General features: G+C 41.2%; 2 protein-coding genes across 2 annotated transcripts in view; one reads left to right on the top strand and one right to left on the bottom strand.

Annotated features, from left to right (window-relative positions):
- CES5A (carboxylesterase 5A) overlaps window positions 1-18,411 on the top strand; it is a gene marked incomplete at both ends in the record, with an annotated part of 28,324 nt that extends 9,913 nt beyond the window's left edge. Inside the window, 7 exon segments of the mRNA XM_079723982.1 lie at window positions 636-740; window positions 2,083-2,223; window positions 4,977-5,045; window positions 7,790-7,937; window positions 15,838-15,987; window positions 18,046-18,115; window positions 18,180-18,411. Of these exon segments, the coding sequence (XP_079580108.1) occupies window positions 636-740; window positions 2,083-2,223; window positions 4,977-5,045; window positions 7,790-7,937; window positions 15,838-15,987; window positions 18,046-18,115; window positions 18,180-18,411 (915 nt within the window).
- Window positions 18,412-24,862: 6,451 nt separating this feature from the next.
- On the bottom strand, window positions 24,863-25,345 carry LOC307066376 (large ribosomal subunit protein eL21-like; the record flags this gene model as incomplete). Its single annotated transcript, XM_079723514.1, has 1 exon — window positions 24,863-25,345. The coding sequence occupies one exon, from the start codon at window positions 25,343-25,345 to the stop codon at window positions 24,863-24,865; it is 483 nt and encodes a 160-aa protein (XP_079579640.1).
- Between the last annotated feature and the right edge of the window lie 128 nt (window positions 25,346-25,473).

The following is a 25,473-nucleotide window of genomic DNA, read 5'->3' as shown; positions in this document are numbered from 1 at the left end:
TACAGTTGTATGGAGACTCTATGTTTGTGCATTTTCCAGAGAGAAGGTCTGTAGCTTCCATTGGATTCTCAGAGCATCCATGACTCCCAGAAGAGTAAGGACCACCACTCTCAAGGGACAAGTTCTACACATGTGGGAAGTCCAATGACAGGGCAAGAAGGAGTTTAGCAAAGAGCTAGGTAGAGGAGGTGAGGACACTTGGAGTAACAGGGGATTAGAAGAGGAAGGGGCTCATGGGGGCTGCAATGGTCTAAAAGAATATCCTGGAAAAGATGGAACTTGGGCCTCAAAGAATGAATGGAATTGGTATAGAGATAGAAAAAGGATGCTCAGGGAATGTTCAGATGTTCCAGGCTGGGGTGGGGCTGGATCAGAGCTGATAAGCTGAGATCGATCCAGCTCTGGTGATTGCTAAAGATGACAAGGAGGGTCAGGCAAGAGAGTAAGGATGATGCAGTGCCAACCTGTCCTCAATGTGTGTATTCCATTATGGGCACATGGGGGTGGGGAGAGGCAGCAGGCCGGACTTCATATATAAAGCACCAGCCTGGGACTGGATTGAGGACATTTTCCAACTTTCATTTTCCTGGAGGCTTTCAGTCCTGTGCGCTGACCTGTTCCTTCTCTGGAAATAGTTGCAGATGGTTGCAGATATTTGTGCTTGCAACGTGTCAGACTCCGTGGCCCTGCTACAGTGCCTGCGGGCAAAATCCTCCAAGGAGTTGCTGAGCATCAACCAGGTGAAGAGGGAGGGGAGAGTTTGGGGACAGTGTTGCCCTTTGAATGGAGTGGTAGACAAATCCTACCACTCTCTTATTTATTTTGATTTGGGACTTGGACAGATGGGAGTTGGGGATTCATAATAACGGCTGTAAAAAAGCAATGTGGCATATAGAACCCTTATAGGTAATTTAAGGACATTGACAAGCCAGGGTGCTCCTTAGCTTGGATAAGACCCAACAAAATACAAAGGTTTCTCTATATCATTGAAGGCATCTCACTGGAAAGAGAGACCACATTTGCTCCACAGGCCACTAGAAAATAAAGTCCAGATCAAGAGCTGGAAGCTGGGAAGCTATTTTGGCTTGAGATGACCAAGAACTTTCTAAAAACTCAGCTGTCTGAAAAAGGACCAGCTCCTTTAGAAGGCAGTGAGATACTCACCTCTGTAGGTATGCAAGCAGGGTCTACATGACTGCTGACGAATTTCAATCACTGGATGATTCATTGGACTGGATGGTCTTTTATGTCTAATCTTCCAATCTTGAGACCCTCTGGTAGTCCTTGAGAGAGTGAGATCCTTACCTGTTCGATTCTAACATTTGTTAGATAGTTATTTGGCATGGATTGAGAATCTGCTGTGAGTTTTACTAGGGTCCAGGAAATGGGTGATAAGTTCTTGACCCAGTGTAGTGTGAAAGCTCTTTTGTGTGCTCCCTTCTACCCCTACTCCCAGAACAGAGACCTAAAAACAAATCATGAATAGAGCCAGGTGTTGCTTCCTAAGACCCAAGAAATATCCATCCAGACCTAAGGCCCAGTGCTGAGGAAGATGCCTCAGGAAGATGCTCACACCAACCCACACTACCCTGGCCATCCCCTCCCCTCACCACTCTGCCCATTGCATTTGGCCGCTGGTTCCACACTTGAGCATGCATCAGAATCCCCTGGAGGGCTGTTTGCTGGGCTGCACCCCCCAGAGTTTTGTATTCAGCAGGTCTGGGATGGGGCATGAGAATTTGCATTTCTAACAAGTTCCCAGGCGATGCTGATGCTGCTGATCCAGAAGCCATGCTCTGAGAACTGTTGTGCAGGGCTATTATATTTCTTAGGGTATTACTATTATTATCCCTATTTAGCAGATGAGGAAATTAAGGCCCAGAAAAGTTGAGCCCCTTTGCCTAAATGAATGGCAGAGCTGGCCAGGCAGCACTGATGTGTTGGGATGGGCCAAGAGTGGCTTATTTTTCCCTTCTTAATGCCCTTTGCTATAGTGGGTTGGCTCAGGTAGGCTAGGGTTTGGGGACAGCAGATTTCGTGGAGAGAAACAGGTGCCGATTTTTCTCTTCTTCCTTATTTCAGAAAACCAAGTCTTTCACTCGAGTGGTTGATGGCTTTTTCTTTCCTCATGACCCTTTAGACCTGTTGGCTCAAAAATCATTTAAGCCAGTTCCTTCTATCATCGGAGTCAATAACCACGAGTGTGGCTTCCTGCTGCCCATGGTAAGAATTCCTGCTGTGCCTCCTTCTGCTCCCTCAGCAGTGAGGCAGCTGTTTGCTTCACACTGGGTACGCCCATAGATTTCACCCAGCGTTATGAGGGCTGGAGCCCATCACCCAAGTACGCAGTTTGGGTGTACTTCTCATCTTTCCTCTCTCTGAAGGAAGAGAACTGCGGATTGGGGGTAGCCGTAGCAAGTGTCCACCCTGCTCCTCGTATAGGTTTAAAGAAACAACTCTACAAAAAAATAAGAGAAGATTGGACCCATTTGAACTCTGTTCGAGACATTACAAATGATTGTTTCAAATAAGCACTGCTACTACCTCAAAGGTGAAATTCATACGAGTTTAGAAAACTTCAGTCCTTTACACTCTCATGTCCAGCCTTGGTTCTGGTATTTGATTTCCAAGAATGCTCTCTAAGGCAGTGCAAGTTGCAAAATTATTGAATTGTTTCATTCATTCAGCAAGTATGAACCAAGCATTTACTATGTGCCCTGCACTCATAAAAAACCAGCATTCGGCAGTGAGCAAGTCACATGGTTCCTGCTTTTTGCCAGCTTACATTCTCAAGGGGAGAGACGGGTGACATGCAATATTGAAAAGATGGTTTCAGAGAGTCTAAGTGTTATGAAGGACATAGACTGGGAAGAGGAGTCTTCTTTAGGGAGGGAAGCAGGGGTCGGGAAAGGCTTCTCTGAGGAGGGATCATTTGAGCTGAGGCCTGAATGCTGAGTAGGAGCCATGATTTCTTGACCCTGTAGTTTGAGAAGACCCTCCCCACTCAAAATAAGCTTTTCATCTGTCCTCAGAAGAGCAGAGTTGCTCAATTCTCAATATATCAAAGCTCATTTCTGCAGACCAACCTCTGCCTTGCAAGCTGGGGGAAGTGCGGTTATGAAATACAGAAGTTTGTCGAGTTACAAGGCTAGTTGGTGACACTCTAGAATCAGAATCAGAACCCTGAGTTCACTGAGCTGTTAAAGGCATATTCTGGTAATTATTAATTTGACACATAGAGCAATGTTTCGGGGTAAGTAGGGTTGGGGACTTTTTCCCTCGTTGTAAATGAGGCAACTGAGTTACAGGATGTGGCTTAAGTTAGGTCTTTTAATGCTTTCTGGATCTGTGCTAGAAAAAGGAAGGCAGCTGCTACTGATAATAGCCATGCCACCATAACCACTGTGACTGAGTGCCTTCCATAAGCCAAGTGCATGTTGTCTGTGCAACTTGCAAACAGGCATTATTATCCCCATTTTGCAGCTAAAGAAACTGAGACTCAAAGAGGCTAATGTGACTTTCCTAAGTCTTTTAGCTAGAGAGGAGACAGCAGTGTATAAATTTTGTGTATTTAGGCTCTGCCTGTAAATGCTGAGTTCTCTATTTACCTGCTGTGTGACCTTTAGGGAGCTCCCTAACCTCTCTGAACCTCTGTTCCCTCATCTATGAAATAGGGCTAATGTTATTACCCACCTCACAGGTACACATCAGGTAGCCTGGCATATAGTCTAAGTGCTAAGTAAATGATAGATATTGGAATTATTCAAGTGGGAGACCAGAACTTGGTGCCCAGGTCTGCATGCACAAGAGGCTGGATGGGTGCTGTCATTCTGTGTGACCATTGCTGGTTGTTTGAGACCATAGGAAATCTCCAAAAACTAATCCTAGCTCCTGAACGTACAGAGAGGGTTCTTGTAGTTAAAATGTACTTGTGGATTACTTCAGTGACTCTGGGAGAAGACAGATATGTTTAAATATCTGTCATGACTCGTTACCCCAAGATTTTCAGCAGAAAATATACCAGAGAAATTCATTTGACAAGTGAATACTACTTCTACCCCCTCATGTTTTTAAGCTGTGATATTGGCTAGGGAAGGTCATTTTAAAAATAATTGCTCGTAGCTCTTACTCTGTACCAAGCAGCCCCTGTGTTTTTAATCATCCTGTCTGCAGCCTCACTAAGCTGCCTGCCCCTGCCAACTGCTGGCTTCTGAGACTCTAATGACAAAGGTCTTTAGAAAGAGAGCGATAAATAAACCATTAGTTTTGAGATTTTCAACCTCTCTTTTAACTTGCTGTTGAAGCCAAGTGGTGGCCTGTATTAGGTTCCTAGGGCTGCCATAACAAAATAACACAGACTAGTGGCTTAAACGACAGAAATTTATTTTCTCAATGTTCTAGAGGCTAGAAGTCCAAGATCTAGGTGCTAGCAGGTTTGGTTTCCTCTGAGGCCGCCCTCCTTGGCTTGTGGGTGGCCGCCTTCTTGCTGTGTCCTCACAAGGTCTTTCCTATGCGTGCGCACCCCTGGAGTCTCTGCACGTCCAAATTTCCTCTTCTTATAAGGACATCAATTGGACTGGATTAGGGCCTACCCTACCGTCCTCATTTTAGCTTAAAGACCTCTTTAAAGACCCTCTCTCCATATACAGTCACATTCTGGGTGTTCAACATAGGAATTTGGTAGGGGACGCACTCAGTCCATAACATGGCCTTTCCACAGGGCAGCCACTCAGCTCCCACAAGACTGCAGGTATGACGGGGAATGGCTGCCTCTTATCAAATGTGAGGAGAAGAAACTTCGTTGCTCAACCAACCCACTGAGGCTGCTCCTTACACGTGGACCCCTGGGGGCTGAAAGGGTTCCTGCTCTCGCCAGCCTCCCCTCTGAAAGGCGGGTGCCTGGGCCCTCAGGGAGACCAGTTTCCCTTCTGATGACCTGCTGTGTTCACAGAGGGGGCACCTGCTTCTTTCCACAGAAGGAGTTTCCTGAGATCCTCGGGGGCTCCAACAAGTCCCTCGCCCTGCAGTTGATACACTCAATCCTGGTAAGTGAGCCTGACTCTCCAAGATCCATTCATTTCACAGACCTCCTTGGGTCACACACAGGGGTAGCTCTGGGTGTACAGATCTTCCTCATTCATTCATTTAATAGATCTTTACTAAGCAGAGTTCTGCAATCCCTTATCCACAATCTCAACATCCAAATCGCGCTGACAACCCAAAGGTTTCTTGTAATTCACATGGCAGCCAAAATTGACCTAGACCGATACGTAGCCATTGGTCTTTATTGTTGCTATACGTTCATTCACTTTATCCCACCATATGTTTCTCTGTGGGCATATTAATGTGGGGGCTGGGGTGCTGCCCTGTCCCCCCACCCCTAAACATATCACATAATATGCAGCATATGTACTGAATTATCTGTCTACGAACGGAAAAGCTCTGAATTCTGAAAACCACCTGGGACTAGGGACCCATATTCACTACATACTTACATACCAGCCAGGCACTGTACTAGGTTCTAGCAATACCAAGGACCATTACTCACTCACTCCCTGCACTAGGGATATAGAGATATATTTATCCTAGACACTAGGATATAGAGATGGATTTCTTTCCTTCCTTCCTTTCTTCTTTCCATAAACATTTATTCAGTGTGTATTTTGAGACAGATTCATTTCATTCATTTTTTATTGAACAAATGTTTCTTATCCATCCACATGCCCCAGAACTTCCCGAGGCACTGGGTGCGGTGATAAGCAGGCACTCCCCCTGCACTTGAGGGACTTTGAGACTGTTGCGGTGGACGGACATGACCGGGCACTTTGGTACAGTGCTGTACACACCAGAGCAGAGATGTGTTCGAGGCCCTGTGGTGCCCGCAGGAGGGAGCAGGTGACTTCCTCGAGGAGGAAGGCTTTGGAGGATGAATTAAGTTTGTCTGGTTAATGGAGTAGCAGGACTGAGGGGAGCCAGCGGCGCTGAGAGGACCAGTTAGGAGCAGAGAAGTGTAAGAAGATCAGTGGAAGAGGCTGGCTGCAGCAGGGGAGGATGCTGGCAGCTGTTTCATGCTATGAAATGAATAGAAAGTTTATTCTGGGGGCTGGGAACAGAAAAAGAGAAACATGCTTTGACTTCCACTTTAGAAATAGCCCTGTGGCTGCAGAGTGGCCCAGACTTAAGGCAAGGGATCCATCAGGTCCTAAGGCTTAGAGGGGATGTTTGGTGAGTCTTGGTTGTCTGGTGATGAGAGTTGAGATGAAGGTTTCAGATATTTAAAATATGTTGGACAGAGGAATTTCTCAGGCTGGATTGGAGATGGCCTCATGGAGGAGGAGGCCATTGATCTGGGCCTTAGCAAAGGGGAACACTTGAGCAGGAGGGCATTTCAAGAGGAGAAGGTATCTTGAGCTAGGTCCCAGCAGGTGGGAAGTAGGGTGTGTGGGAAGCTGCAGGAGGACCAGAAGGGCACACAGTCTCTCTTCCTCCCAGTAGCAAGGCAGGAAGTACTTTCCAAATGGTAAGTAGTTTTCTCATGCAGAAGCCATAGTTTTGCACCAGAACCCTAGGGGTCTGCACTGTGACTGCCCAGCTGGGGCTCGCCAGAGGCTCCACATGGCATATGTACCCCCCTTGGATACCTCAAGCACCAAGGTGTCTGCTGGTCCTATGGGCCACGCAGGGGAACTTGCACCAGAACCTGGACCTGCTGCAGAGCCCTCACTTGCTCTGGGTCTGATTAAAGGCAGTCGGCCTTCAGAGGACCCAGTGAATGTGTCCAAGCAGCATTCCCTGGCGTGGTATACGCTGCCTCCAAATCCCAAAGAAACCTACGAAGGGCTGTGCCTCTGTCTTAGTGTTAGGGGGTTGAGGTGCAGTAACTTTTCCCAGTGTTCCCCAGAGCACCAGACTCCCAAGAACATCACCAATGTGGCAGACCTTGAAACTTTATGATGTTTCCCTTCCATCCTCTGGCATCTGTGCTGGAGCCACACTGAAGGACTGAAAACTGGGAGGCAGCCTGGTGTCAGGTCAAAAAAGCATGGGATGCTCTGTTAAAGGACTTGGCAATGGGTTTCAGAGGGAACTGACAGAACTGAAGGCCTGCTCTGTGCCAGGCAGCATGCTTTTCTTTTTGTATCTTGTGTGATCCTCTGAACAACAATTGTTGTTGAACAACAACAACAATAAATAAACAACAATTTTTTTTTCATAGAAGAGGTAACTCCAAGAGACCAACTCGCTTAGATCAAAGAGCAAAGGTCTGGAGACAGTGCTGGTACCAGGAGCAGGGCCAGCCTCAGGAGTGTGCAACCTGTGTAGTTCAAAGGGCCTCATGCTTAGAAGAGTCCTATACTTGGTTGAATGTTCAGTTGTAACTACCTTGAAATTCTTCGAGTTTTTGAAAAAGGACCTCACATTTTTCACTTTGCACTGGGCCGCACAAACAATGTAGCCAGATCTGCCCATGGGTGGCTGTTTCTGAAATATTTCAGAGAGGCGTGCATACTGTGATTAGAGAATGAGATTTGGATGCAGATAGACTTGTGAAGGAATCATGGTTCCACCACTTTGGACAAACCACTTAACCTCTCTAAACCTCAGTTCCCTCACCTGTTAAATGGGGCTGATTTTGATACTTGCATCATAGGGTCACTGCGTGGATTAAATGAGACAATGCATGTAAAGCACTCAGAATTTTGCCTGCAAAGGCAAATGTTTGACTGTTGTTGCTGTGTGTTGGCTATTGCTGTTGACCTAGATCTCTTGCAACCATGATGTTTTACAGCATATCCCTGACCAGTATTTATACTTTGTGGCTAATGAATATTTCTACAACAAGCACTCTCTGACTGATATACGAAATTGCTTCCTGGATTTGCTTGCAGATGTGTTCTTTGTGATCCCTGGGCTGGTCACAGCTCAATATCACAGAGGTGAGTCTCCTAGCACCGCTCCTCCTGCAAGGCTGGTGGCTGCAGGGATCCCTGTTGCCTGCTGACTGTCCACCTGCTCTGCCCTCTGTTCCTTTGCTGAGAGGGAGTTCCCAAGGCTGTCTGGGATATAGCCCTGCATGCTGACCTTTGCAGTTTCCCTGCCTTTCAGAGTTCAGGAATGTTGATCAGTCCTTGTTGTTTATATTCCTTCACCTTCTTCAGGACCATGTAGAAAAATTCTACCCCTCCATATTTTCTGGGGCCTGGACTCCACTTTCCTTCCTCTTCGGAAGTGTCTTCCCAAATATCTTAACTCTAAGCAGTAGTGGAGCAATCAGAAAGAGAAGATTACTCGTGGGGAAGCAAACCTGCCCTTCTTTCTTTTTAAACAATTTTTATTTTTATTTATTTTTTAAATTGAAGTATAGTTGATTTACAAAGTTGTGCAAATTTCTGCTGTACAGCAAAGTGATTCAGATATATATATGTGTATATATATATATTCTTTTTAATATTCTCTTCCATTATGGTTTATCACAGGATATTGAATATACTTCCCTGTGCTATACAGTAGGACCTTGTTGTTTATCTATTCTATATATAACAGTTTGCATCTGCTAACCCCAAACTCCCACTCCATCCCTCCCCACCCCCCTCCTGCTTGGCAACCACATGTCTATTCTCCATGTCTGAGTCTGTTTGTTTCATAGATAAGTTCATTTGTTGTCATATTTTAGGTACCACATATGAGTGGAATCTCATATGGTATTTGTCTTTCTCTTTCTGACTTTCTTCACTTAGTATGATAATCTGTCCATTCATGTTGCTGAAAATGGCATTATTTCATTCTTTTTATGGCTGAGTAGTATATATATATATACACCCCACATCTTGTTTATCCATTCATCTGTCGATGGACATTTAGGTTGTTTCCATGTTTTGGCTATTGTGAATAGTGCTGCTATGAACATAGGGGTGCATGTATCTTTTTGAATTATAGTTTTGTCCAGATATAAGCCCAGGTGTGGGATTGCTGGATCATATGCCAACTTTATTTTTAGTTAGTTTTTTTTTTTTTTTTTTTGCGGTACGCATGCCTCTCACTGTTGTGGCCTCTCCCGTTGTGGAGCACAGGCTCCAGACGCGCAGGCTCAGCGGCCATGGCTCATGGGCCCAGCCGCGGAGGATCCTCCCAGACCAGGGCACGAACCCACATCCCCTGCATCGGCAGGCGGACTCTCAACCACTGCGCCACCAGGGAAGCCCTATTTTTAGTTTTTTGAGGAAATTCCATACTATTTTCCATAGTGGCTGCACCAACTTATATTCTCACCAACAGTGTAGGAGGGTTCCCTTTTCTCCATACCTTTTCCAGCATTTGTTATTTGTAGACTTTTTAATGATGGCCATTCTGACCGATGTGAAATGGTATCCCATTGTAGTTTTGATTTGCATTTCTCTAATAATTAGTGATGCTGAGCATCTTTTCATGTGCCTGTTGGCCATGCCTATGTCTTCTTTGGAGAAATGTCTATTTAGGTCTTCTGCCCATTTTTTGATTGGGTTGTTTGTTTTGTTGTTGTTGTTGTTGAGTTATATTAACTGTTTGTTTATTTTGGAAATTAAGCCCTTGTCAGTCGCATCATTTGCAAACATTTTATCCAAGTCCGTAGGTTGTCTTGTTTTGTTTATGGTTTCCTTTGCTGTACAAAAACTTGTAAGTTTGATTAGGTCCCATTCGTTTATTTTTGCTTTTATTTCCATTCCCTTGGGAGACTGACCTAAGAAAACATTGTTTCGATTTATGTCAGAGAATGTTTTGCCTATGTTGTCTTCTAGAAGTTTTATGGTGTCATGTGTTATATTTAAATCTTTAAGCCATTTTGAGTTTATTTTTGTGTATGGTGTGAGGGTGCGTTCTAACTTCTTTGATTTACATGTGGCTGTCCAGCTTTCTCAATGCCACTTGCTGAAGAGACTGCCTTTTCTTCATTGCATATTCTTGCCTCGTTTGTCAAAGATTAATTGACCATAGGTGTGTGAGTGTATTTCTGAAACCTGCCCTTCTTTCCTTTCTCCCTTCCTTCCTTCCTTCCTCCCTCCCTCCCTCCCTTCCTTCCTTCCCTCCCTCCTTCCTTCTTGCTTTCTCTCTTTCCTTCTTTCTTTCTCCCTTTATCTCTTTTTTCTTTCTTTCTTTCTTCCTTCCTTCCTCCCTCCCTCCCTCCTTCCTTTCTTTCCTTCTTTCTCACTACTTTCTTTCTTTCTTCCTTCCTTTCTTTCTTTCTTTCTTTCTCTCTTTCCTTTTCCCTTTCTTCCATCCCCCTTTCTCAAATCAATAACCCAACCTTCCACCTTAAGTAACTAGAAAAATAAGAGCAAAGTAAATCCAACCAGAAGGAAGAATATAATAAATATTAGAGCAGAGATAAATGAAATAGAGTATAAAATCAATAGAGAGAATGGATGAATATAAAATTTGGTTCTTTGAAAAACAACAGAGACTTCCCTGGTGGTGCAGTGGTTAAGAATCTGCCTGCCAATGCAGGGGACACAGGTTTTATCCCTGGTCCAGGAAGATCCCACGTGCCGTGGAGCAGCTAAGCCCATGTGCCACAACTACTGAAGCCTGCACACCTAGAGCCCATGCTCTGCAATGAGAAGCCACCGCAATGAGAAGCCCACACACCACAACGAAGAGTAGCCCTCGCTCGCTGCCACAACTAGAGAAAGCCTGCACGCAGCAATGAAGACCCAACACAGCCAAAGATAAAAGTAAATTAATTAATTTTAAAAATAGGGCTTCCCTGGTGACGCAGTGGTTGAGAGTCCGCCTGCCGATTCAGGGGACACGGGTTCGTGCCCCGGTCCGGGAAGATCCCACATGCCGTGGAGCGGCTAGGCCCCTGAGCCATGGCCGCTGAGCCTGCACGTCCGGAGCCTGTGCTCCACAACGGGAGAGGCCACAGCAGTTAGAAGCCCGCGTACCGCAAAAAAAAATAAAAATAAAAGTGTCTATTGAAAAAAAAGAAAAACAACAAAATTGACAAACTTTTAATCAGACTGACCAAGAAAGAAAGAAGACTCAAATGAGAAATGAAAGTAGGTGCATTACTACAGACATTACAGAAATAAAAAGGATTATTATGAGCAGGTGTATGGCAACAAATTAGGTAGATGAAATTGAGAAATTCCTAGAAACACAAAAACTACAAAAACCAATTCAAGAAGAAATAGAAAATCTAAATATACCTATGACAAAAGAAATTATTGAATCAGTAAGCAAAGACCTACCAACAAAGGAAATCCCAGGACCAGTTGTCTTCACTGTTGAATTCTAGCAAACATTTAAAGAAGAATTAAAACCAATCCTTCTCAACCCTTTCAAAAAAGTGAAAGAGGAGGGAATACTTCATAACTCGTCCTATGAGACCAGTAGTACCCTGATAGTAAAGCCAGACAAAGACATCACAAGAAAAGAAAACTATAGACCAATATCCCATATGAGCCTAGTTGCAAAAATCCTCAATAAAATCCTAACAACTGAATCTAGCATATTAAAAGGATTGTATACGATAATCAATTGGGATTTATCCCAGGAATATAAGCATGGTTCAATATATGAAAATCAATCAATATAATATACCTTATTAATAGAATACAGGAAAAACACACAATTATCTTATTAGATGCAGAAAAAGCATTTGACAAAATTCAACACACATTCATGATGGAGACACACAACAAACTAAGAATACACAGGACCTTGTTCAAACTGATAAAGGACTTATGTGAAAAACCCACAGCTGATATCTTACTTAATGGTGAAAGACTGAAATCTTTCCCTAAGATCAGGAACAAGATAAAGATGTTTCCTCCCACCATTTCTATTCAAGTTCTAGCGAGGACAAATTAAAAGGAATCTAAATTGGAAAGAAAGAAGCAAAACTGTCTATTCACAGATGGCATGATATTATGTGTAGAAAATTCTAAAGAATCCACAAAAAACCATGAGTTAATAAATTCAACAAAGTTTCAGGCTACAAGATCAGCATACAAAAGTCAGTTTTATTTCTACACACTAGCAGTGAACAATCAAAAAATGAAATTAAGAAAACAACTTCATTTAGAATAGAATTAGCATCAAAAAGAGTAAATTACTTAGAAATTAATGTAACCAAAGAGGTACAAGATATGTGCACTGAAAACTATAAAACATTGCTGAAAGAAATGAAAGAATAAATGGTTTGGAAGATTTAGATTTAAGATGGCAATACTCCCAAATTTAATGCAATTCCTATCAAAATTCTGACTTCCTTTTTTGCAGAAATGGACAAGCTGATCCTAAAATTCATACAGAATTTCAGGGGACCCAGAATAGCCAAAATAATCTTGAAAAAGAACAAAGCTGGAAGACTCACATTTACTGATTTTAAAACTCACTTACTACAAGGCAATGGTAATCAAGGTGGTGTGCTACTGGCATAAGAATAGACAAACAGATCAATGTCCAGAAATAAACCTATATATATCTATGGTCAAATGATTTACACAAGGCTGCCAAGACCATTCAATGGGGAAAAAATAGTCTTTTCAACAAATTGTGCTGGGACAACTGAATAACACATGCAAAAGAATGAAATTGAACCCTACCCTCACACCATAATCAAAAATTAACTCAAAATGGTTATTTGTAGTGAGGTGGATGGACCTAGAGACTGTCATACAGAGTGAAGTTAAGTCAGAAAGAGAAAAACAAATACCGTATGCTAAAACATATATATGGAATCTAAAAAAAAAATGGTTCTGAAGAACCTAGGGGCAGGACAGGAATAAAGACATAGAGAATGGACTTGAGGACATGGGGAGGGGGAAGGGTAAGCTGGGACAAAGTGAGAGTGTGGCATGGACTTAATATATACTACCAAATGTAAAATAGATAGCTAGTGGGAAGCAGCAGCATAGCACTGGGAGATCAGCTCAGTGCTTTGTGACCATCTAGAGGGGTGGGTTAGGGAGGGTGGGAGGGAGATGCAAGAGGAAGGAGATATGGGGATATATGTGTATGTATAGCTGATTCACTTTGTTATAAAGCAGAAACTAACACACCATTGTAAAGCAATTATACTCCAATAAAGATGTTAAAAAATAATTAACTCAAAATGGATCAGAGACCTAAATGTAAGAGGTGAAACTGTAAACGTCTTAGAAGAAAACAGGGTACATGTCTATGACCTCAGATTTGGCAATGGATTCTTAGATATAACACCAAAAATATAAACAAAAAAGAAAAAATTGGACTTTATCAAAATTAAAAATTACTGTGCATTAAAGGACAATATAAAGAAAGTGAAAAGACAACCCACAGAATGGGAGAAAATATTTGCAAATCATATAGCTGATAAGGGTCTATTATTCAGAATATATAAAGAACTCTTACAAGTAAACAAACAAACAAACAAACAAAAAGCCCAAACAACTCAAATAAAAAATGGGCAAAGGATTGAATGGACAGTTTTCCAAAGAAGATATATAAATGGCTAATAAGCACATGAAAAAATGATCAACATCATTTGTTATTAAAGAAATGAAAATCATAACTACGAGATACCACTTCACATCCACTGGAGTAGCTACAATAAGCAAACAAACAAAAAACAACAACAACAAATCCAGAAAATAACGTGTTGTTGAGAATGTGGAGAAATTGGAACACTCATATACTGCTGATGGGAATGTAAAATGGTGCACCCATTGTAGAAAACAGTTTGGCTGTTCCTCAAAAAATTAAACGTAGAAGTGTCAACAACCCAGCAAATACACTCCTAAGCAACTATACTCCAATAAAAAAATTTTTTAGATAAGTGGTCAAACAAAAATCTTACATGAGTGTTCATAGCAGCCTTATTAATGGTAGCCAAAAAGAAGTAACAACCCAAATGTCCATCAATTGGTGAATAGATAAAGAAAAGCTGGTGTATATATATACAATGGATTATAATTTAGCCATGAAATATTGATACATGCTACAATATGGATGAATCTTGGAAAAACTGCTAAGTGGAAGAAACCTATAAAAGGCTATATGTTGTGTGATTCTATTTATGTGAAATGTCCAGAGTAGGCAAATCTATAGCACCATAAAATTCCCAAGGGCTAAGGGGAGGGGTGAGTGAGGGAATGACTGCTTGAATGGGTCTGGGTTTCTGTCTGAGGTGATGAAAATGTTCTGGACCTAGATAGTGGTGATGGTTGGACAACATTCTGAACGTACTAAAAGCCACTGAATTATACACTTTGAAATTGTTAAAATGCTGACTTTTATGTTGGTGAATTTTTTTTAATTACTGTGAAGCAAAAGCAAGCCACAGACTGGAAGAAAATATTCACAATACAAACCTGACAAAAAATTCATATCCAGAATAGAAGAACTCTTACAGTTCAGTAGTGAAAAGACAAATAATCCAATTACAAATGGGTAAAAGGCTTGAAAAGACACTTCACTAAAGAGGATGAATGAAAGCAAAATGCACATGAAAAGGTGCTCGACATTGTCATCAGGGAAATGCAAAGTGAAACCAAAATGAGGCAACCATTTACACCTGCTAAAATGGCTAATATTAGAAACTCAAACCATATACCAAAAAGTATTGCCAAGGATGTGGAATGTTCAGAACTTCTGGTGGGAATGTGAAATGGTTACAATCACCCTGGAAAACTGTAAGTTTCTTATAAACATACACCTACCCTGTTACTCAACCACAGAAAAGACTTGTATATGGATAGCCACAGCAGCTTTAATCATAATAGCCCAAAATTGGAAAGAACCCAAAATGTCTATCATCAGATGAATGGATAAGTAATTTATGGTATATTCATGCAGTAGCTTACTACTTGGTGATTAGGAGTCAATTATTGATACAGGCAAAACATGGATGAACCTCAAAAGCATTATGCTGAGCAAAAGAAGCCGGATACAAAAGAGTACATTTTGTGTTATTCTATACAGAGTTCAAGAACAAGCAAAATTAATCAATTGTGATAGGAATAAAAACTGGTTTTCTCTTGGTAGAGTGACTAGAAGGAGATACAAGGGAACTTCTGGGGTGATGGAAATGCTCTGTATCCTGCTTGGGGTGGTGTTTACATGAACGTGCATGCATTTGTAAAAACTCATCAAAATGTACACTTAAAATCCGTGCTTTTTATTGTCCATACATGATACTTCTATTAAAAGAGAAAATGAGAGGAAAGGAAGCAGAGATAATAAGGCAACTTCACTGTAAGGCTTGCTAGAAGGGATTTAGAGAAATAAGCCAGTAACTGGAGGGGAAGTTGAGACCAAGAGTATGTATTGATATGTTTGTGTGTGCTTCTGTGTGTGCCCATATGTGTGTGCATATATGTGTGCAAACGTGTGTGTGCTTTAATGAGAGACTTTGTAAGCATGTTTGCTACTGATGGTGATGATCCAATAGAGAAAAACTGATGATGCAGAGAAAGAGGGGAAATTACAGAGCAAAGACCTTTAGAAGAGAGGTGAAGAAACATAGGATGCAGCAGAGCATCTTGGTAGTAGGAAATAGTTTTGTTCTGTTTTCCCCGGACAGTTGAACCAGGGTCAAACAAAGGAAGTCACAAGGAGGTAGATCTCGGATCAGTATAAAGGGGTTTTTTTTTTGAGAAGTAGTACTGTTGCCCTCTCAGGCTGCCCTGAGGGGTAGTGAGTTCTATCTCCAGGGGCATGAGGGCCACTGTAACAGGAAACACTAGCCTCACATTGTCTCTGGGCTGTTCCACCCACGAGTCTGTGGATCCCAGACTAGATGGACGGAAATGCAGGGCCAGCCCCTACTGCCCACTGCATGCATGCCTGCCACAAACCCTTCCTACCTTTCTGCAGATGCTGGTGCACCTGTCTACATCTATGAGTTTCAGCATCAGCCCCAGTGCTTAAAGGATAAGAAGCCACCTTTTGTCAAAGCTGATCACACTGATGAAATCTGCTTTGTCTTTGGAGGTGCCTTCCTGAAGGGCGACATTGTCATGTTTGGTAAGAAACTGGCTTCAGGGGCTCCTGCTCTTGCAGGAACATGAGCTTGGGATGAGTTGGGGAGAAGATGAGAATCTCCACTGTTAGCGCAAAGCCTCACCAACCGCAACACTATGCAGGGGCTGGGAGGACTGGCAGGGTGGTTTACAGACACAACCTTTCCCTGGAGAATGTCTCCACTCGTAGTTTTAGAAAAAGGGGCCCCGCAACATTTGCTTGATGAGTGTTTTTCTCTGGACTAAAGCCTATAGGGGTGGGCACTTGGGGGCACTCATGCAATCTGATTTTTTTGGAAAAAAAAAAACAACCCACTTACTTCCTTCTCTTTGACACCTTGTCTCACCCTCCCTGCCCTTCCCAGAGCTCCCGTGAGGCTGCCATTCAGGGCTTTCAAAGGCAAGAACCACATTTTTCATAACTGCAGCTGAAAGTGGTCTGGATCCAGGTGATCTAATGTAAATGCTTGTGAACTGTTTCTGGTGAGGTTAGCTCATTTATTCCTGAATTTATGACCTGTTCAGTTCCTAAAATAATAAGCCAATCAGATGAGGTTATCAAAATTTAAAAAACCATAAGAACTACACACAGGAGTTATGACTAAACTATTTAGTTAAAAAATTGCACAGTGTAGGCTCTTAACCAGTTCATGCTAGCCTCTCCATGAAAAGGACAGAACCTCTCCTCTAGAGTGTGTCTGTGCAGTGTGGTCTGTTCATTGTTTTATTTATTCTGTCTTATCTTATAATGCCAATACTAACAGAACTACCTCCTAGGTTGTCATAAGGATTAAATGAAACAATTCTCATAAATAATATGGTGAGTGCTTAAGAAATACTACTATTATTATTACTCAGTAACCATCACTGAACCTGTACTATGTGATGGGCACATGGACTCTCAAAAATGGAAAAAAATGAACAACATATGTATGTATCAAAGGGTTAAATTCCTTGATATCTAAAGAGCTCATAAAATCAATGAGAAAAACACAACCCAGCCAAAAACTGGGTAACAGATATAAATAGTTTATGGAAAGGGAAACATGTGGCTTTTAAACATAAAAATCCATTCAACCTCGCTCATAGCAAAGAGGATTAAAAACTAACCTTGACCAAGGACTCATTTTTCATAGATCAAGGTTGGGAAGAACATTTTACATAACGTATTTGAGCAGGTGGGGGAAAATTGACAACCTCATATGTCAATGGAAAACTCTATCAAAATTTAAAATGCATGTAGTTTTTAGCCCAGCAATTCAACTTCTGGGATTTTTTGTGCAATTATACTTCCACATGTGCAAAAATATACACACACACACACTAAAACATTGCTTTTACGAGCAAAAGATTGAAAAAATGTCAAGACCCATCAATACAGTACTGGATACATGAATTATATATTTACACATATATATTTATGTATTATATATTTATAGAGCAACAAAGAACAGTAAATGGAAGGTTTATAGGCAGCAATATGGAACTAACTCCTGGATACAATTTTAGTGAAAGAGAAAGATTATAATGTGTGTCCACTGTAGCACCAAGTGTGTTAAAAGTGTCTGCTTAAACCCTCATGCATGTCTAGACTCCTTCAGAAGTACGCTCAAGAATGTGGTAACAATGGTTGCCTCTGAGGCTGATAACTCGGTGACTAGAGGGAAGAGACAGGGAGAAACTTACTTTCATTAGATATACTTCCTGCATTTTGAATTTTGTGCTTTAAGCAGTGTTACATTTTCAAATAAAGAAGTACAGTAATTGATTGATTGATCGAGAGAGGGAGGTGTCTCTGTCCCCAAGGAACTTGCAGTCCCGTGGAAAGGGCAGGAAGAGCGTTGGATGGTCAGGGAAGATGTGTGTTCAGCCTCCACCATTTGGGACCATGATTCCTCAAGCAAGTCAGTATCTGCAAGTACACGATGAATGCAGTGACTTGGTAGGCTGTTAAGGATGAAATGGGAGGAAAGGTGTGAAAGTGATTCATCCAATGTGAGGCCCCTTAGGCTTCTGGCGAATCATTGTGAGAGCGGGATTTTGTGCTTATCTCCTTCGGAAGGAGCTACAGAGGAAGAGAAATGGCTGAGCAGGAACATGATGAGATATTGGGCTAACTTTGCTCGGATTGGGTAAGTGAACCTCCCAACATCCTCCGTAACCAGGTGTATGAGGCTGAAAATCTCTCACTTCCAGGAATCCTAATGGGGAAGGCCTGCCCCTGTGGCCGGCCTATGGTCAGACCGAGGATTACTTACAGCTGGACTTGAACATGAGCGTGGGACAGAGACTGAAAGAGCTGGGGCTGGAGTTTTGGACGGACACCCTCCCCCTGATCATGTCCTCTTCCAGAACTCTCCTTGCTTCTCTTTCTTTCTTAACCTTCCTTTCTCTGCGCCTGCCTTTCATTTTCTCTTTTGCTCCTTGACAAGTTATCTTTGTGTGATTCTGGTTTTCCTTCTCCTTCTGCGGTTTCTCCCACAATCATTAGCTTCATCTGTGTTTAGCTACTTTATGGAATCAACTGCTTTAGCTGATGTTTTGGGAACTTGGGGATGATCTTTAAAGAATTATTTTCAACGTCAAAAAATGCAGTTTGCCTTGGAAAGCTACGAGGTTTCTTCAATAAATCTGCAGGAGGGCTGGCCTTTTAGTTGGCATCATAATGATCTTGTTACTCATATAAAATAAAATAAGAATGCAAAATATGTACAGGGAGCAGAATTTAATTATGGGCTGAAAACTCTCCCCCTCTACCCCAGCATCCAAGATGAAGTGAACGTTCTAACATACTTGGTGTGTGTTACCTGAATTATGTGTCCTCCAACCCCCATCTAGGTGGGTTTTAGCCACAAACCAAGCATGGATGTCCTGAACATCACTGCCTTGAACTGGCTCTCTTCTCTGGCTCAGGAGTTATGTCGGGGAGAGGGACATACCAGAGACCCTGCTCAGAAATGGAAACCGGATATCCTCCAAGTTCTGGAATGCAGAAGTCAAACACCAGGCAGCAAGTTCAGTCGGAGATACCAAGAAGAAAGGATGTTTTACTGATGAGGTGGAGACTAATCCATCATTCAATAAATCTACATTGGGTGCCTGATATGCACCAGCAATAGCCCCACTGGGGAGACAACGGTTAACAAAGACATACCCTCCACCAAATGGTGAGCAAACAGACAGTAAGCAAACATTCACACAAGTGACTATCTTAAGATATAAAGCTGAAGAGTTCACTTAGTAAAGGAAGCTGTTTTAAGAAAGTGTAAGAGGGGAACCTAATTTAGGTGAAAGTCTTAGGAAGCTCTCTCTGGAGAAATAACATTTGTAATAAGAAAGGATGAATTAAAGTTAACCAGATGATAAGTAGGGAGAATGTTATACATACCATCATTCAAAGGATGCACTTTTACTTTTTATATCCATATAATTCCTGTTACATCCATGTAATTTACCCAGGTAATTACTATTTATTTCTGATTCCTTCAAAATTACATGAGGTACATAGAATAGGAGGGCCTCTGAAATGTCAGTAACTTACAGTTTTTCTGGGTCAGAGATCTTCAACTTACAGCCTGAATCTGACCCCCAGAAGAGTTTTGGTTAGCTCACACAATGTCAAATATGTTTTGGAATTAGTTTCCACCTAATTTTAAATTAGGGACATTTCACATTAAAAGCCATATTTCCAGCTTCTCAAAAACAATAACAGAACCGACAACATTAGAACTGTATCCCCACATGGTAACTAGGGCTTCTGAAAGCCCATATAACACCTTCGTGCAAATTAGAAGGTATCCTTTCCTCAAAACCCTCTACAGAAAATATCTACATCTATGATATGAATGACATGTCCTCTGAAATAGTGTCCTTGTGCAGTGCACAACCTTAATAACTGTTCTCAGCAACCCTGATAAAACAATCTTCAGGAGCTGAGGAGTGGCTATCCCTTTACAAAGGCATGAACTCTCAACTTTCCCCAGTCCTCACTATTCTCCATTGTCTTGGTCCTGGCCCATTTCACTCACTGATATTACCTGCCCCCTGAAGGTGTTTAAGTTTGGACCCCTTACCTCTCATTTTACAGTAATCTGCAAGGGTGAAGGGACTCATCCAAGATCACTTGTGAGTTAGCAGCAAGTCAACACCAGGCCTTGAGTCTCTTGTCTCTCCAGCGCAAGACTCTTCCTGCCATGCTGCCTGCCTCCCTCAGCAGATGGTCCAAAGCTGTTGGATTATCTCTAGTTTAGGTGATTTTTTTTTTTTTTTTTTTTTTTTTGCGATATGCAGGCCTCTCACTGTTGTGGCCTCTCCCGTTGCGGAGCACAGCCTCCGGATGCGCAGGCTCAGCGGCCATGGCTCACGGGCCCAGCCGCTCCGCGGCATGTGGGATCTTCCCAGACCGGGTCACGAACCCGTGTCCCCTGCATCGGCAGGCAGACTCTCAACCACTGCGCCACCAGGGAAGCCCAGTTTAGGTGATTTTGAGAGTTGTGGATCAGTGATGTTCGGGCCATTTTATGGCTGTTAAAAGAGTGACTGAGCCACATACAAGCAAGCTGGAAATTCAGTTGCCTCTGCAGCTGCAAAAAGCTAATTTCTACATTGGTATTTGGCAAAACTAACAGCTAGAAAAATATCACTCAACTCATATTTTTAAATATTATTATATTAAATGAAATTATACATTATTTATATACTGCTTGCAGTCCTAGTGTCATCAGATATGGTTCTTATTTTGGTTGGTACCTTGCAGGAGGGAGCATGTATCCACTTCATCCAGATACAGGGCCCTCTTCCCTCCTTGTTCCTGTCCACATGCAATCAAATGTTTTATCAAATTTAAAAAACATCCAGGTTTTTTTCATTTAATTCAGAATTTTATATGGGGTGTAAGTAGAAGATACACTTGGAGGGTTTTTCCAGAATCCAGTGCCCTTCCACACCCAGTCCAACTTAGGCATAATCTTCTTGGGTAGGACTTGGGAATCTATATTTTCAGTTTTTACATGTTCAGTGCACACCCTGAATAAGAACTGCTGAGCATTAAGCATGTGTCATATGTATTTTCCAAGTTGCCAGAAGGTCTTTAAAAAATCAGCTCTTATGGGGCATGGCCAAGATGGCAGAGTAGGAAGATCCCAATTTCACCTATTTTCATGGGCACACCTAAATTACACCTATTTACAGACCAACTATCAATGAGAATGACCTGAAGACTAGCAGAAAAGATCTTGTATAATTAAAGATATTAATTTTAAAAGGAACTACAATGAAATGGGTATGAGGCGCAGAGATGTCATATAGTCCATATCCATACCCCTGCATAGGCAACCCACAAACAGGATTATAATTACAATTGCAGAGGTTCCCCTCAAGAGTGAGGGGTCAAAGCCCCACACTGGGCTCCCCAGTCCAGGGGTCCTGCACTGGGAAGATGAGCCCCCAGAACATTTGGCTTGGAAGGCCAGGGTCTAACTTTCATGAGAGACAGAGGGCTGTAGAAAATAGAGACTCCACTCTTAAGGGCACACACAAAATTTCACATGCTTGGAGATCCAGGGCAGAAGCAGGAATTTGAAATGACCTGAGTCAGACTCATTACAGAAGGCGAACATCACCCTGATACTGAAACCAGGCAAAGATATCACAAAAAAGAAAACTGCAGGTCAATATCACTAATGAACATAGATGCAAATTCCTTAGCAAAATATTAGCAAATTGAATTCAACAACGCATTAAAGGGAACATATACCATGATCAAGCAGAATTTATGCCAGACATGCAAGGATAGTTCAATATCTGCAAATTGATCACTGTGAAACACCACATCAACAAATTGAAGAATAAAAATCATATGATAATCTCAATAGATATAGAAAAATCTTTTGACAAATTTCGACATCCATTTATGATAAAAACTCTCAAAAAAGTGGATGTAGAGGGAACAAATCTCAACATAATATAGGCCATATATGACAAACCCACAGGTAACATCATACTCAATAGTGAAAAGCTGAAAGCATTTCCTCTAAGGTCAGGAACAAGATAAGGATGCCCACTTTCACCACTTTTATTCAACTTAGTACTGGAAGTCTTAGCCACAGAACTTTGAAAAGAAAAAGAAATAAAAGGAATCCAGATTGGAAAGAAAGAAGTAAAACTTACTGTTTGCAGATGACATGATACTATATATAGAAAATCCTAAAGACACCACTGAAAAAAAATTAGAACTCATCAATGCATTCAGTAAAATTGCAGGATACAAAATTAATATACAGAAATCTGTTGTGTTTCTATACACTAACAATGAGCTACCAGAAAGAGAAATTTAGAAAACTATTCCATTCACAATCACATCAAAAAGAATAAAATACCTAGAAATAAATCTAACTAAGGTGATAAAAGACCTGTACTCAGAAAACTGTAAGACACTGATGAAAAAGTTGAACATGACACAAACAAATGGAAAGATTTACCATACTCATGGATTGGAAAAATTGACATTGTTAAAATGACCCTACTACCCAAGGCATCTACAGATTCAACACAATTCCTATCAATATACCTATGGAAATTTTCACAGAACTAGAACTAGTATTTCCAAAATTTGTATGGAAATACAAAAGACACAGAATAGCCAAAACAATATTGAGAAAGAAGAACAAAACTGGAGGTATCATGTTTCTTGATTTCAAACTCTGATACAAAGCTACAGTAATCGAAACAGGATGATACTGGCATACACACACACACACACACACACACAAAGACACATAGATCAGTGGAACAGAAGAGAGAGTCCAGAAGTGAACTCACACTTATATGGCCAATTAATGTAGGACAAAGTTAGCAAGAGTATACAATGGGGTAAAGACAGCCTCTTCAATAAATGGTGCTGGGAAAACTGGACAGCAACATGCAAAAGAATCAAACTAGACTGCTTTCTCACACCATATACAAAAATACATTCAAAAGGGATTAAAGACTTGAATGTAGGACCCGAAACCATAAAATTTGTAGAAGAAAACATAGGCAGTACATTATTTGACAACAGTCTTAGCAATATTTTTTTGGATCTGTCTCCCCAGGTAAAGGAAACAAAAGCCAAAACACACAAATGGGGCTACATCAAACTAAAAAGGTTTTACACAGCAAAGGAAGCTATCAACAAAACAAAAAGGCCATCTATTGAATGGGCGAAGATATTTGCAAATGATATATATGATAAGGGGTTAATATCCAAAATATACAAAGAACTCATAGAACTCAACATCAATAAGACAAACAACCTGATTTTAAAATGGTCAGAGGACCTGAACAGACATTTTTCCAAAGAAGATATACAAAGGCCAACAGGCACATGAAAAGATGTTCAGCATCACTAATCATCAGGGAAATGAAAATCAAAACCACGATGAGATATCACTCACACCTGTTAGAATATTCTGACTGTCATCAAAAAGACAACAAATAGCAAGTGTTGGGGAGGATGTGGAGGAAAGGGAACCCTTGGCACTGTTGGTGGAATGTAAATTTGGTGCAGTTACTATGCAAAACAGTATGGAGAATTCTCAAAAAAAATGAAAATAGAACTGCCATATGATCCAGCAGTTTTACTCCTGGGTATTTTTCCAAAGGAGACATAAACACTAATTTGAAAAGGTATATGTATCCCAATGTTCATTGCAGAATTATTTACAATAGGTAAGATATGGAAGCAACCTAAGTGCCCATCAATAGATGGACATAGAAGATGTGGGGTGTGTGTGTGTGTGTGTGTGTGTGTGTGTGTGTATGGCTGAGTATATATATATATATATATATATATATACTCAGCCATAAAAAAAGAATGAAATCTTGCCATTTTTGACAATATGGATGGACCTAGAGGTTATTACGCTAAGCAAAATAGGTCAGACAAAGAAAGACAAATATGATTTCACTTATATGTGGAATCTAAAACACAAAACAAATGAACAAACATAACGAAACAGAAACATAGTCGTAGATGCAGAGAACAAAAAGGTGGTTGTCAGAGGAGTGGGGGTTGGGGAGAAGAGAAGAACAGGGGAGGGAGATTAAGAAATACAAACTTCCAGCTGTAAAAAAATGAGTCATGGATGTGAAATACCCAGTGTGCGGAATATAGTCAATAATTATGTGTTATTGTATGGTGAGAGATGGTAACTAGACTTATCATGGTGCTTTTTTTGAAATATATAGAAATAACAGATCACTATGTTGTGTAACAGGAACTAACTGTTTTAGGGCAATTACACTTCAAAAACAAACAAACGAGCGAACAGAAACTAGCAAACTTATACAAAAAGAGATTGTATTTGTGGTTACTAGAGGCAGGGGTGAGGGAGGGGAAATTGTATGAATGTTGTCAAAAGGTACAAACTTCCAGTTATCAGATAAATAAGTACTAGAGATATAATGTACAGCATAATAAATATAATTAACACTGCTGTATGTTTAAAGAAAGTTGTTAAGAGAATAAATTCTAACAGTTTTCATCACAAGGAGAAAAAGGTTTTCTGTTTCTTTAATTTTGTATCTGTATGAGATGATGGCTGTTCACTAAACTTACTGTGGTCATCATTTCATGATACGTATAAGTCAAATCATTATGCTGTACACCTTCAACTTACACAGTGCTATATGTCAATTGTATCTCAACAAAACTAGAAGAAAAAAATCAGCTTTCATATCTGACTGATGTGGATATATCACAATCTCTTTAGCCAATGGTGTGTTCCTGGATATTTATGGGCATAATTTGATGAGTAACTTTGGGAATGAGTACTTTTACTTTTTTACTTTTTTTTTTTTTTTTTTTTTGCAGTCCAGGTCTTTTATTTTCTTTACACCCATCATGCCATGAATTCATAGGGAATGGGCTCCAACAGTTCAGGCTCCTTTCCGTTGGTTCTCATGAAGTGTGCTTCTCTGGGTGGAGCAGGCTGGCACTTCAGTTGACCCCAAGTACCTCTCTCTTTGGCTTCCTTCTTTTTCTGACCATTTTCCTTCACCGGTTTCAGGAAGCTATCTCGGCTCTTAGAGTGCTTAATACGCTCGATAGGCACATTAATTCTCTTGGCAAGAATCTTGCCCTTAACTTGTTTGTTTATAATGATGCCAACAGCATGCTGGGTAACATTGTAGACTCTCCCAGTTTTACCATGGTAACATTTGTGGGGCATTCCTTTTTGAACAGTGCCCATTCCCTTGATATCTACAGTATCACCTTTCTTGTAGATTCGCATGTATGTGGCCAAAGGAACAACTCCATGTTTTCTAAAAGACCTAGAGAACATGTAGCAGGTGTTCCTCCTCTTTCCCTTTGTGTTGGTCATTTTGGAGAATTACTGGAAGATGGCAGTTCCGGCCAAAAGGTGAGTACTTTTACTTTTTAAAATTACTTCTGGCTTCTGGATTTGCAGAAGACCAACTGGATCAAAGGCCCTTTGATTTGATTTGATTT

Source organism: Hyperoodon ampullatus (assembly GCF_949752795.1).
Source record: "Hyperoodon ampullatus genome assembly, chromosome: 18".
In the NCBI taxonomy this organism is placed as follows: Eukaryota; Metazoa; Chordata; class Mammalia; order Artiodactyla; family Ziphiidae; genus Hyperoodon; species Hyperoodon ampullatus.
The sequence above is the reverse complement of the archived record's forward strand: the minus strand, read 5'-3'. Positions and strand labels throughout refer to the sequence as shown.